A 14,323-nucleotide genomic window follows, 5' to 3' on the forward strand; every position below is an offset into this window, starting at 1 on the left:
GGGGCTGCTGTGAGGCCCAGGAAGCAGAGGGCTTGAACCCACAGCCTCATGGTGACCGACACAGCCTCACAGTCACCTTACAGTCGCCACAGGCAGGAGAGCTCGAGGCTGTGACCAGCTGACCCCTGGGGAGGCTCCCCACTGCTGTCCAGTCAATCCATACGGCCTCATCACAACCTCCATCGGGCTCCCACAAATCCCATGGGAGGAGACTGCCCCCCCCCATCCTTCTCCTGAGGAGCTGGGGGGAGGCTGGAGCCACCAGAGAAGGCAGTCTGTGGGTTAGCAGTACAATAGCTGGGGACCAGGCCACCCCCGGGCTTCCCCGGTTGGGGTGGGGGACACCTTGACACCAACCTACCACACCTGAGTATATCAGGTCGGGAGGATGATGGGGGCCACTTAATACTGACAAGCCCCTGCCTGGAGTCTGCGGCAGACATCACCCCAAGGTCAAGGCCTTCCTTCCCTAGAGTCCCTACTGCTGTGCAACCACGACAGCTCTGAGGATCAGGGCACAGTGACAGGAAATGTGTGTGTGTGTGTGTGTGTGTGTGTGTGTGTGTGTGACCCCTTGGAGCTGCGCTAAGTAGCCCCTCTGAGGCCAGGGAATAGCGAAGCCATTAGAGGGTCAGCTATGAGTTATTGTTGACGTCACAAGTGGGCGGGCAGAGCAGGTGAAACTCTTGATCTACTGGGGAAATTGAGGCACCGGGAGATGAGGGAACAGCAGAGCAGAAGCGGAGCCAAACCCTCCCTGGGGTACCAGTGTTCAGTAGAGGGGAAGGCTCTGAAGCCCCTCCCACTCGCAGCCAGGATTGGGGGTGGGAAGGGGGAGTGCTGGGAGACTCCATCCACCTGGGGTTTCCTGGCCCTGCCCTTCTTGACCTCCAGGTCCTATCTCCAGGGTACCCACATCTGGTGAGTGTCTGTCCCTCACAGGCAAAGGAGCCAAACTGACTCTGTCAAGTTAATACTGTTATTAAACAACAGCAACAGCAGCTCATAGCCGCAGAGCCAGAACTCGCACGTTAGCTGACCGTCCAGTAGGTTTCCAGAGGATATGAACGCCCCAGGAGGAGGGTGTCCATCTTTCTCCCACAGAGCAACTAGTAGATTCGAACCGCCTGCCTTTGGGCTGATAGTGCAACTCCTTAACCACTAGGCCACCAGAGCTCCCTATTATTATTATATTGTAATTAATTACATTAATCAATAGCAACTGATGCAATAAAGACAAAATGCCTATGAATGATAGAATGAAAAAAAGTCTACATGATTTGTAAACTCTCACTCAAAAAAACCCCTCTTGTTATTCTCATGACAAAGACAGGGAAACTGACGTCCTGATAGGCTCAGGGTCGTGACTTCTGAGGTGAGGGGCTGAGAAACTGATCTGTGCTGGACCCTCAACTCTGACTCTTTTGTTGTTGTTTGGTGCGTTGGAGTCAAGTACGACAACAGATCCGAACCGTGTCCTATCCTGTGCCTCCCCACACTGACACACTCGTCTCGCTGTCCATCCATCTGGTTGAAGGTCTTTCCCTCTTTCGCTGACTCTCTACCTTTCCAAACACGATGTCCCTCTCCAAGGTACAGCCTCTCCTCGCAATCTGCTCAAAGAATGTGAGACGAGGCTTTCTCAGCTTTGCCTCCAAGGAGCACTCTGACACACTTTCTCCAAGGCATATTTGTTTGTTCTTTTTGGCCGTCCATGGGATATTCAGTACTCTTTTTCCAGTATCAGCAGTCAAAACCAGGCCAGGGGCTGACTGTGGGACAGACCTTACTCAAGCTCAAGTTTAAACTGAAACTGAAGAAAATGAAAACAAGTCCACAAGAACCAAACTATGATCTTGAGTTGATCCCACCTGAATTTAAAACTCATATTAAGAATAGGTTTGAGAGAGCTCTAGTGGCCTAGTGGCAAGGAGGTGCACTGCAATCCTAGAGGTGTGAGGGTTGAATCCACTAGCTGCTCTGCTGGAGAAAGAGGGACAATCTCATCCTGTACCAGTCAGATCTGATTTGATGGTATGCACACAAAAAAATAATAAAATTAATTAAGTAAGTAAGTAAGTAAGTAGGAAGAGACGCTCGCCCTTTAAAGCTCACCAACCCCAAACCGATTCCATTGTTCTCAAGATGATTTCAGCTGGTAGCAACACTACAGGCAGAACAGAACAGTCCTTGGGTTTCCAGGGCTCTGAGCATTTACAATAGCCTCTAAAATGTAGAAGAAAGTAGCACTGTCCTTGTTTTGCAGAGAGAGCCTGCTCGGGTGAGGCTTGCCTGGGGCTGCATAATTGTCTGGACCAGAACTGGTCTGAGACTGGCCAGTGCTGTGGGCCAGGCTGTTTGGAGCATGCCCCATCCCACTTGGCTGGACGCTGGGGAAACTGGGCTCTGTCACCTCTCAGCATGGCATGGGGGGGAGGGGGCCCAGTTCTCCCCATAAGCAGCATCTCCTGGCCAGGTCTGTACCACATGAAGGCAGACACCAGGACCGCTAAGTAAGCATTATCAAGGTGGGTCCTTAGGGAGAGATGTCAGAGAAGGAGCCGCCAGATCGATACAGTGTATTAACGCAGAGTCCTGAGAGCAAGAAGGGGCCAGCACCACCAGTATCACCACAGTCCCTGGGGCTCAGACAGGCCGAGGGGACCAGCAGGACCCACAGGAGCTCCCATGAGGCCCTTATCAGCCTGCTTGATAAAGACAATGTTTGTGGGCTCCGCTCTGCTTCTGTCAGTGCACCTCCCTCAGCAACCCTGGGCGGCCCTGCCCAGCCACACACAAAAGGAGTCCTGTCAGGGCTGCCAGCAGCAGGGCCAACCCCTAGACTGTGAGGCCTCCGTGCACCCAGCTCCCCCACCCCACACCCTGCCACTGAGGGCTCGTGGGAGCTGGCCAAGGCCGAGCTGGCTTTGCACTTCCAGCCATAATGGACATAAAGCAAGGGCTGGACGGCCGAGGGCTGGGGGCAGCTGGGCCTGCAGGGGCCGGTGTGCTCTAGCTCCAACCCTCTCTGTCCAGGGATCTGAGCCAGGTGCCCTGTCACTAGCTGGGGGACCCTGGGCAAGTGCCAGATACCTCTTGTCTGGGGCCTCAGGCCCTCAGCTGCACAAGAACTCATGTAGCTTGAGTCTGGTGCCTTCCAGATAATGGCCTCTGAGGTGGCACTTGAACTCTGGGCATCTAGGATCATCAGGAAGCTTGTTCTGCTGCTGGGCAGGGCTCTGCCTCCCAAAGATACCTAATCTTTGTCCACACACAGGCCTTGAGCAATTGCAGAGCAGGTGGCTAGAACAATTCCTCAGGGCAACAGTTCGAATGTCAGCAAAAGGGGTCCATTGTCCCTCCCTCCCAGCGCTCCAGGGTTGAAATATAAAGGACTTGGCCAACTCCAAGGCTAGTGAAGAGGGGAGCCACTCAGTCCTGGGGGTGACACTGTCCAGTGTGCCTACAGAACAATTCTAGACCTTCTTTGCTTATTGAAGCCTTAAATTTGTCTCCCACCACAGGAGAGGGCACTCTACCCTCCCAATACTCAGCATTAAATAAAGCTGCAGGTGGGGGAAGGGACTCTGGGAAGGTGGGGCAGCAGGTGGGGGGACGGGCATATCCAGTCTGGAAGCAGGAAGGAGGAAGCAGGCCCGAGTTTCTGCCACTTCTCCACCCCTAAGCCTTCCGTCCCGCCCCAAACTCCTCAGCCTGGAAGAGAACACAAATGGGTCTTCTGCCCCTTTGGCTGCCCAGTGGGCCAACAGGGTGGCATGAAAGGGCTTGGTGCTTCCCCTGGAAACACCCCTTACAGGTGTTAAGTGGCCCAGTAGTACCCAGAGGCCTGGGTGGCTGGGCAGGTGGGCTAGCGTGCAGTTCTGGCCTCACCTCTGTAACCACTCCCCATCTGGCCCAGGCCCAGTAGGCTCCTGCCAGGCAGAACAGGCACAGGCTGGCATTGATTGGCAGCCTTTCGCCCAGCATGGGAGCTGGGAGACTGGGAGAGTTGAGGCAGACAAATCTGAGTTCAATGTGAGCTCTGCTGCTCTCAGGCTGGGGAATTTGGGGTGATCCCTTTCCTCTTTCAGGTCTCATTTTCCACTTGTCTAAAAGGGGGTGACAACAGTACCTACACTACCAGGATTCAATGTGACAAGGCCATGCCATGCCTGGGACAGCAGCAAGTATGTGAAAGGTGACATATATGTGCTCCCCAAGAGGCTGCAGACGCTGCTAACAAAGTACCACTTGTTTTCACTGGAGCGCATCGGCCAGCCACCGCACAGATTTCCAGGTTTTACACAAACCTGCACTAGATCAACCAGCTCCATCAAGCGTTAAGTGCCGTCGAGCCGACTGCAATTCACAGTGCAGTGTCTCTATGAACAACAGATCCGAATCCTGCCCTCTCTTGAGCCACCACCATCATCTCACGTACACATGAGCCAAAAGTCTGTCATTCTGTCAGTCCATCTGGTTGAGGGTCTTTCTCTCACACGCTGACTTTCTACCTTTCCAACACAAGACATCTCCAAGGACTGGCCCTTTTTAAACACACAGACACAAATTATGTGAGATGATATTTTGCTACGCTGTCTTGTACAGAACACCCTTGTACTGCTTGTTTATTGTTTTGGCAGTCCATGGGATGTGATGTTCAATATGTTCCTTGGACACCAAAAGGCAAAGGCCTCAATTCTTCTTCTGTTATCTTTATTCATTGTCTAACTTTCAGATGCATTAGCAAGTAATTGAAAAGGAGGAGGCGCACCTTAGTCTTTAAACTGACGTCTTTGCTCTTCAGCACTTCAGAGATGGTTCTGACAGATTTTTTCCCCATGTGATACATCTTTTGATTTCTTGACTGCTTGTGCCAAGGGTATTGATTTTGGATCCAAGTAAAATGAAATTGTGACAACTTCAATCTTATCTTCATCATCGTGATGCAGCCTTATTGGTCCAGTGGTGAGGATTTTTGTCTTCCTGATGTTGAGATGCAATCCCTATTGAAGGCTGTAGTCTTTGATCTTCTGCAGCAAACACTTCAAGTCCTCTTCACTTTCAGTAAACAAGATTGTGTCATCTGTATAACACACGCTGTTGAGGAATCTTCCTCCTACTCTAATGAATCATAATATCTGTAATAATAATAGATGAAGAATATTTATTCTTCTTAATAATGGCTAGCTTCTCAAATGATTTGTTTAGTTTATAGACTTAATGGCCATGGAGAAGGGATACAGCCCTTTCTTGGGATACAGAAAGGATACAGAAGGGAGCCTTGGTGGCCTAGTGGCAAGAAGCTGTGCTATAATCCTGAAGGCGCATGGTTCAAAACCACCAGATGCTCCACTGGAGAAAGATGGGCAATCTCCTTCTGTGCCAGTTGGATATGACTCGACGGTAGAAAGAAAAGAATGAAAGAAAGAAAAGGAAGGAAGGGAGGGAGGAAGGAAAGGAAAGGAAAGGAAAGAGGGAGGGAGGGAGGGAAGGAAGGAAGGAAGGAAGGATACAGAGAAGGAGAAAGGATACAGCCATCCTGATGCACTCCCTTCTTGATTCTAAGCCATGCAGTGTTTCCTTGCTCTGTTCAGACAACCGCCTCTTGGGCCAGGCATGTTGTTGTTGTGTGTTGTCACACCGGAACTAACTCACAGCTGACCCTCTAGCAAGTTTTCAGAGGCAGTACCTCGTATGGGAGGAGAATGCATGTCTTTCTCCAATGAAGCAGCGGGTGAATTCAAACCGCATGCCTTTGGGCTGGCAGTGCACCTCCTTATCACCACGCCATCAGGGCTCATTTGGTCTAGGTCTAGATATTCATTGGGTCTAGGTCTAGATATGAATTATTAGTCTCAGTTCTGTCATTGTTACGTTCTATCAAGTTGGAACTGACCCATAGCTGACCCTCCAGAGGGTTTTCAGAGGCTGTAAATCTCATGGAAGGAGACTGTTCACCCTCCCGAGGAGCAGCTGGTGGATTCGAACCATGATCCTTGAGTTTGCAGCACACTCCCTTACCACGAAGCCACAAGAGCGCCCTAGTCTCTCTTCGAGGCAGGGAAGCCCAGTTAGGTGCAATGCCTTGTGCAAGAAGAGCAAATGCCATTAGCTTCTTGCAGCCACTGTATTTTGTTGACATTTAGCAACACTTTCAACTACGCGGTTCCATGCTCACGAGTGCCCGGACGTGGAGCTGGAGTCTGACCGCCTGAGAGTGGCGGTCACTCATGGGGGAAGGACAAGATGGGGCCTACAGCCAAGGGTCAACCATGGCGAGTCCATGTGGCTCCAGCGCTCAACCATCAGGTGACCACAAGATGTGTGGCTGGGCTGGTGGCTGGGTCTTCATCAGTCTGACCTGATACTGAGGGCTGAGTTGGAGGGTCTTCCTGCTCAGTTCCCACCATCCTCAGGAAGAGGTGGGATCTGATGAGAAATATCCCTGTCTCTGACTCAGGCCTGGCAGAGGTTGCAAAATCTATGCCACCCTTATCCTCACTACCACTGGTATCCAGACATGCCCAAAACCACGGTCAGCTTGGGAAATAGCCCCCATGGGTCCACACTCAGGGGTGGGGAGAATGAGTGGGAGGAGGGCTGTCTAGTCATTTATGTGCCTCAGGCCTGGAATGTTCATTCAAAGTCCTAAGGATGCTCCTGGGACTTCACTATAAGACAGAAAAATATAGGCCAAATCTTGTGTTTCCCTGAGTCAGAGGCGAGCACATCTCCATGGACAAGCAGAGCTGGCTGCGGGCTTCGCCACTCAAGTGTCTGCTGCATGAGCTGGGCCTGTGACACACTAGCCTGCTGGGATGACACTGAAGATGCCAACTGTCTTCAGGCTGGGCATCAGCACAACTGGCCTCAGGCAGAAGTTATACTTCCCACTGGGCAGGGGTGACAGCAGGGAACATCTGGATCGAGCACCAGCAGGAGCGAGCAGAGGCCTCCAGAACACAAGTGCCTGCACCCTGTGCCAGTCTCATTACCTGGAGAAGAACCCCCACAGCTAGAATGAAAAGGGCAGTGGGTACTGCGATTGCAGCCTTTTGGGGGGCACTGGGTCTGTCTCCATGTTGACTCTCTCCTATATTCTGAAATGTTTTTACAAAGTCTCCACCCTTCTGGGGGTGGCAGGCATTTGTGTCCGGAGGTTCTGCCCAGGTGAGGCAGGTGTCCCCCTTGTCCTGAGCTCCACCATTTGGAAGAAGACACGCACTGGGACTGTCCTCTATAAGGAGAAAGCTGGTGAGCTCTGGTGGCCTAGTGGCAAGAAGCTGCACTGCAATCCCAGAGATGCATGGTTTGAATCCACTAGATGCTCTGCTGGAGAAGGAGAGACAATCTCCTCCTGTATCAGTCAGTTCTGATTTGACGGTACATGTACATAAAATAAAAGTCAGAAAAAGAGTGCATCAGGGCTGCATCCTTTCACCACACCTAATCATTCAAATGACGTGTTGAGCAAGTGATCTAAGAAACCAGACTACTTGAAGAAGAATGTAGCACCAAGATTGGATGAAGACATTCATCAGTAATGTATCTTAAGTGTATGACATAACCTTGCTTGTGAAGAGAACTTGAAGTAGTTACTGAAGATCAAAGGCTTCAATAGGTGTCATACTTCAACATAAAGGCGGGGGGAATCCTCACAACTGGATCATTATGCAGTATTATGATAAAAGGAGAGAAAAAATTGAAAACTGTTAAAGATTTAACTTAGATCCACAAATCAACACGTATGGAAGCAGCAGTAAAGAAATCAAACAACATACTGCCTTGGTTGGGCACACCTACTGCCAAAGACTTCTTTAAGATACTGAAAAGCAAAGATGTCACCACTTGAGAGTCTAAGGCGCACCTGGCCCAGGCCATGGTATTTTCATCTGCTTCATGTACATGTGAGAGCTGGACAATGAGTACGTGAAGAGCAATCAATGCCTTTGAACTGTGGTGTTGAAGAATAGAGAAATTGCCATGTTGTTGTTTACCATTGGGTTGGAACCGACCCATAGCTGACCCTCCAGCAGGTTTTCAGAAGCAGTTAATAGAATGAGAGGAGACTGCCCATCCTTCCCCCGTGGTGCAGCTGGTGGATTTGAACCACATGCCTTCGGGATGGCAGCTCAGCTTCTTACCACTAGGCCATTACCATACATGGACAAAAGTAGCAATAAGAGCTTCAACTTAGAAGCAAGATCGGTTAAGACTTGATCTTAACATATACTGGACCTGTTTTCCAGAGAGGCCAGTCCCTGGAGAAGTAGGGGGTGAAGTGAAGGAAGAAAGAAAAAAAAAAGAAGTGAAGGAAGAAAAAAAAATCTTAACAGGATAGATGAATAGACAGCAAAAATGGGTTTGAGCACAGCCGAGATTGTGAGGATTATGAGGCAGGATCGAGCAGCGCTGCTGTGAGCAGGAGTTGATGTGACGATGTCTAAAAACAACAATTATAAGAGGGGACGAGTGGTGCCCTGAGAGGCCAGGACAGAGGTGGGAATAGAGACCCTATAACTGGAAGCTGGGGCTCATTAACCGGCTCCAAAGGGGAGGGCAACCTGCCTCTCTCTTTTTGCTCGTCCTCGGCCATTGGTGTGTGTGGGAGCGTGGGTTTGTCAGAGAAAAGTAGTGCATCTACGTTTTAGTAGTAACGACATCCACCTATGACAGCTGGGGCTCTGAGTCACCCCCACAGGATGGGCTGAGGGCCTGAGGTTGCAGTGGGGTTGGTGAGAAGGGGCAGGGAAGAGGCATGGAAGGAGCGCAGAGCTTCTCTGGTGGGAACCAACTGCATTCCAGACTCAGGACAGGAAGATGAGGAGGAACAAGGGAGGGGGTCAGAGCAGATGCTCCAGGCAGGACCGGGGTCGTTACAGGAGACCTCGGGCCCACCTGGTTCCTGGAGTTTGGGCTGGAGGCTCCGGACCGGGAGATGGAAAACACCTATGTGAGGACCCATACTGGAGGCTGAGCCAGCCTTGCGCCTGAGCTCAGTTTAGCACCTGGGGAACATTGTCTAGCAGGGAGTGGAACAGGCAGGAGAGGCTCAGTGGAAGCGTCTCTCAGAACCGCAGCCTTCTCTAGAGTCCCTCATTCATTGCTAAGCGCTTCTGAATGGCTTAGAACTTAGATTGACCCCATCAACAACCGAATGAAACACTTCCAGGCCGTGGCCCATCTTTACAATTGCTGCCATGCTGGGGCAACTGCGTCAGTCCATCTTGTTGAAGGTCTTCCTCTTAGTCCCTCACCCTCTACCTCATCAAACGTGACGCCCTTCTCCAAGAAAGAGTCCCTCCAGTTGACATGCCCAAAGTACATTTATCAGCTCCGTGAGCATCCTGGTTTCTGCTGCCTGCAGAGGGCTAGGAGGAGGAGTGGGGCTGGCCTCCGCTTGCCTGACTCAGCTGCAGGGCTGCTCACAGGTCTCAGCCAATTAGAAGCCGGGAGCTACAGGAATGGTTAGGGAGGGCCACACCCTTCCCCAAGGAGTCCCTGAGGCTGATCCTTGGAATCAACAGACCTTGGGACAGTTCTCTGTACCCTCCTAGTGGAGTACAGAGGCCATGTACCCCTGGAGACTCGGAGCTGCTGGGGCTCCAAAGGACGGCCTGCAGCCCAAAGCCAGCTCCAGGGGCAGCTGGATGGGTCTCCATCCCGGCTTCCAGTCGTCAAGGGTCCAGAAACCCATCTAGCAACAGCGCCAGGCTCGACTCTTCCCCAGAAGTCCTGGGCTGCCCACAGGAGGAGAGTTTAAACTGGGGGCTGGCCAAGGAAGATTAGAGGCAAAGGAATGTGTGCAAAGCCCCCTCAAAAGCCCAGCTCTTAAGCACCTAAGATGCCACCAAAGTGCAGTAGGATCTATACAGCTTACTGTACTGAGACACCAAGGAGACTTTGCAGTGCAGTGGTTACAACACAGAGCTGCTCATCACAAGGTCGGTGGTTTGAACTTAGCAGCCTTTTTGTGGGGAAATGAAGTGACAGTCGGCTTCTGTGACAATTTACCTTGGAAATGCTGTTGGGCTGTTCTGCTCTGACCTACAGAGTCACTGTGAATTTTGGGAAGCACCAGATGACAAGGAGGATAGACATTTCTAAACAAATGATAAAGTTTTCAAAGCTATGAGACGTAAAATTTCCTATACTGTAGAGTGGGGCAGGGAACCGTGGGGATGTTGCACAGAGAGATCTGTGTGGCTAACTCAAAGCCAAGGCCTCTCTGGGCCGTTCACATCCACCAGCAGCTTCGTGGAGAAAGATGGGGAACTCTCCTTCCGTGAGGTTTACAGCCACTGGAAAACCCACTGGAGGGTCAGCTATGACTTGGTTCTGATGAGACAGCAATGGGCCACAGTCTGGCAGGTCAAAGTGCTTTGTGCCTAGCAGTCGGGCCACAGGCCGATTGGTGATCCCCATCAGTTCTTATAAACACCTGCCCCTGGTGGGGTAGGGGGCATGTACTGGGTTCCCATGCAGCCTTTCCCCTGGGCCTGGCTCCCTGCAGCTACAGTGGCCTGGAGGGGGTGCAGAGCAGGTGGAGAACTGACTGGGAGGTGTAACTAAACTCAGGAGGCTTTCCCTGCCTTTCCTCCCTGGCTTTTATGAAAGTAGGGCGGTGAAGGGCAGGCTTCCAAGGGAAAAAAAAAAATCTTCCAGGCAGCCCAGGGAGGTGGGAAGCCGCTTGGGGCCGGGAGGAAGCATTTGCTTGGCTGCAATCAGAAGAGGCGCCCAGGCCCGCAGCCTGGGAGGCCGAGGCTTCAGGCTGAGCCAAGACCCAAGGGCTCCGAGGCCAAGGAGGAGCGCCTGCTGCGCGCCCTGGAGACCCGGTACAGGGCGGCACTAGAGCTCGACTCTGGCCCTCCTTCCAGGTCGATTGCAGGTTCTTTAAACTCAAGGAGAGAATGGACCCTGCTTTTGCTCTGGGGCACTGGAGGGTGCTAGGCGACCCGATGGGCAGGGGCGCTGGGCAGGGCCAGCTCTATTCCAGGAAGCAGCACCTAGGAAGTAGCCCTGAAACTGATTCAAAGGGAACTCGAGGAGACCTCAGGAGGGATGCCAGGGAAGAAAAACGCTAGGAATGCGCCCTACCCGACCTGGGGCTCGTGTAGGGGCGCCGGGTGGGAGGAAGCTCGGAAGTAAAGAGTGTCTCGCCCTTAGACCCTACCTGGCTAGTAGCTGGGCTTCGGTGCGACTCCAAGAAAGTAGCCAAAGCGCCCCAGCACTTGGACTCTGCTGCGCTGGCTGTCTGCGCCCCCTCGCATCCCTGAGTACCGCTCGGTGTCACCTACCCAGACCAAAGGTTCCTAGGAAGAAACGTAACCGAGCCCAGCCTGGTGCGCCTCCGAACCAGCCCCCTTCCCCACTGTGAGCTAGTAGGGCTCTCGAGGAATCAGCTTCCCAGAGGAAAGGAAAGCGGGAAGGAAAGAACTGGGGGTGGCATGAGCTGCTCTCACACAAGGGCTAGGGCGAGTCAGTGTCCAGGTCAGAGCTGCAGTGGTGCAGAGCTGCCGCCAAGCCCTACGCCCACCAGGGTTTGCAAAGAGGTGCGTTGCAAAAGGCAAGCCTGGGAGGGGCTACGGGCCTCATCTTCCTTTCCTTCCCCGCCCCACTTGGGGCGAGGGGCCCCACTCCAGACACCTCCACGCCCCAGGCTATTGGAGTACATCTCCCCTTAAAGCCGAAGGTGGAGATCGGCCCTTACCTCGGCGTTGACTTGCGCGTCCTCCTCGGCAGCGTCGCGGCCCAGGCAGCCCAGAATCACCAGCAGCAGCGGCAGCAGCCGCGTCCGTGCCGCCGCCTCCCGGCCACCGGGGAGGCTACCCCCCCAGCCCGGCCACCCGGGCGCGCTCCAGTCTCTGCCCATGTTCTCGGTGTCCGGCCCCGCCGGGAGCGCTGCACGCAGGTCTTGCTGGCTCGCGGGCGCCCGTGCTCCGCGCGCGGCTGGGAAACTTGCGACACTCCCCGGCTCCCGGGCGCGCGGAGGACTCCCCGCTCCCAGTCCCCGGTGGAGCGGCTTAGGCCCCCCGAGCAGATTCCCAAGTCCCTGGCAAATGGGGCTGGGCGGCTGGGGACCGCGGAGGGGGCCCGCAGCAGAGGGGGCCGCCAGGCTCCCGAGAGCGAGCGCAACTCCAGAGCCTTTGTCTGGCTCAGCGCTCCGGTGGCCCGGTCCTTCTGTCCATGCCCGGGGCCGGACGCGGTCTGGAGCGCACGGCTCGAGCCAGGGAAGTCCGCTGGCCCCTGCCCCCTTACCGGGCACGGGGTGGAGGGTCCCCCGCGCAGTCCCCGGAGGAAGCGCAGGGAGGTGGCTGGGGCGCGCGAGCTCCGAGGAGCCGGCGCCCGACGTCCCGGGCGAGTTCGGCGCGGCTCCGGGCGCTCCCAGCCCTCTCACCCGAACAGCGCCCGCGCGCCGCTCTTAAAGGGACAGTGCGCTCGATGCGCCGGGCCGGGGCGCGCGCGGGGGCCGGGGGCGGTCCCGCAGCCTGAGGCTGCACGCTAGCAGGTGCAGGTGGGGAAGTTGCGCTGGCGGCGGGAAAGCTTCCCGGCCCACCCCAGTCACCCTCTATCCCAGCTTCTCCCGCGTAGGGGCCTTGACCTCCAGCGCGACCCTCAGAGGAGGGAGGGCGCGCGAGGAAGGCGTGGCCTCCCAGTGGGGGAGGGATGAAGACACCTCCTTTCCCTACCTCGTGAAGGGACATTGAAGCAGCGGTGGGTGAGTGAAGACTTAATAACAACAACAGCAACAATGGCTAGCAATTGTTTGCTTGAGGTTTTTAAATCATTAGCATCTTTGGTTGTTCCATGACTTTTCTTAGTCTCAAAGCGAAGGGCTTGTGCGCCTCAGGGCGCATAGTGACCAGAGTGCTGGATAGGAGTCTGAGCCCACCCTTCACTTGCAGTGAGCTTATCAGGGACGTGGGGCTAAAGGACTGGGTGAAGGTCGGGCAAGGATTCCAGCTCCCACCCAGCCTGGCGCGCACTATGTGCCCAGACAGAGGCCATCACTTTGGTAACCATTTTGTGCCAGTGAAATGCAACAGTGCCTCGGGCAAAGGCGCAGGGCGCCAGGCAAACCTGTCCAGGGTGCTTATCGTGTTCGATTTAAATCTATTATTAGAACAATTTGAGAGTCTGGCCGGTGTGTCTTCAGGAGGCCAGACCTGGGGGCTCTGGAGATGGGGGCTTGCTTGCATCCAAGGTTCGCTGAGGCCCGTGCAGCTGTCCAAGGGCAGCTGTCCAGGGGGGCAGCCTGGCCTCCAGGCTGATAGCCGCCTGAGGGCAACAACGTCTCTCTTCTCTACTACTTTGAAGCACCGGAAGTGGGAGTTTTCCTTACCTAGGGGCGGTTTTCACTTTTCACAGCCAGTCTCACCTGCTCCAGAAGTCGGGAGAGACCTGGCCTGGCCAGATCTCAAAGTAAGGATTTGTCTAAATCCACCTGCTGTGCTCCAGGAAAGGAGCTCAGAGCAGAGAGGTTACTCGGTGCTTGTCGGAGAACAAAAAGCTCCTGAAATGTTCTATCCAACTTCTCTGTGGGATCCTTCGTTTGGGAAATGCTCTTAAAATTTTACAGAAATTTGCTTTAAGAAATGTTTGTCGGAAATGGAAAATCGGGGTTCCCTCCTTAATGGAAAGCATTTTGATCGTCCACGTGCCAACCGTTGGGTTTGTGGAGCTTCTCATCATAGAGAGGATCCCAGGAAATGTACACAGGAGCCTTGGAAGCCTGCAGTCAGAGTAAGGAAGTGGCATTCCCAGGAGGCAGACCTTGATGCCTCCAGGATGTGCTTTGCTCCCTCCACAAGCCCCTCTGGGTGCTGGGTGGGCTTGGTGGTCGGACTGCATCTGCCATGTTACTTTCTATGGGGCCTGACAGTAAGCCTTTCAACCAGCCCCAACATTACCCACACTTGCCAACGCCTTTCATCTCTGCCCGGACTCTGATCTTTCCCTGCTCTTTTCTTCTTGGAGTCTTTTTAAAGGAAAGCGTAGGCATCGTGTCTATTCACAGCCCAATTTCATTCTGAGACCTTGATGATGAGAGGGGTTGCTGTATAGAAAGTTCTGGATAGAACAAAACCTAAAAGTTACTGGGTCCTTGCTAATGTACTGGCGATTTTTAAACACATTTGTTTACCCCCCTAGATTTGTTTCCTTAAGTGAAAAAGGCAGGCTCTACTCGGGTGGTCGCTGGGGTCGCTTGTCCAGTTAAGGGAAGGTGAGGCAGGCAGGCCCATGTCCTCGAGGCTGCCCCCTGCCTGGCTTCCCGGGCGGTGCACCAGACGCACCATCAAAGGGGGAGGCAGTATGTGCC

At 53.8% G+C, this 14,323-nt stretch overlaps 1 protein-coding gene across 1 annotated transcript in view; it reads right to left on the minus strand.

Moving 5' to 3' along the window:
* Nucleotides 1-11,909, minus strand: part of MMP15 (matrix metallopeptidase 15 (membrane-inserted)) — a 27,976-nt gene extending 16,067 nt beyond the window's left edge. The window contains exon 1 of the mRNA XM_006878730.1: nucleotides 11,714-11,909. Within this exon, the coding sequence (XP_006878792.1) occupies nucleotides 11,714-11,875 (162 nt within the window). The 5' untranslated portion in view covers nucleotides 11,876-11,909. The remainder of the gene's footprint in view (nucleotides 1-11,713) is intronic.
* Nucleotides 11,910-14,323: the final 2,414 nt, after the last annotated feature.

The sequence above is a fragment of the Elephantulus edwardii genome, unplaced genomic scaffold, assembly GCF_000299155.1.
Source record: "Elephantulus edwardii isolate Elephantulus edwardi_28Jun2011 unplaced genomic scaffold, EleEdw1.0 scaffold00001, whole genome shotgun sequence".
Taxonomy (NCBI): domain Eukaryota; kingdom Metazoa; phylum Chordata; class Mammalia; order Macroscelidea; family Macroscelididae; genus Elephantulus; species Elephantulus edwardii.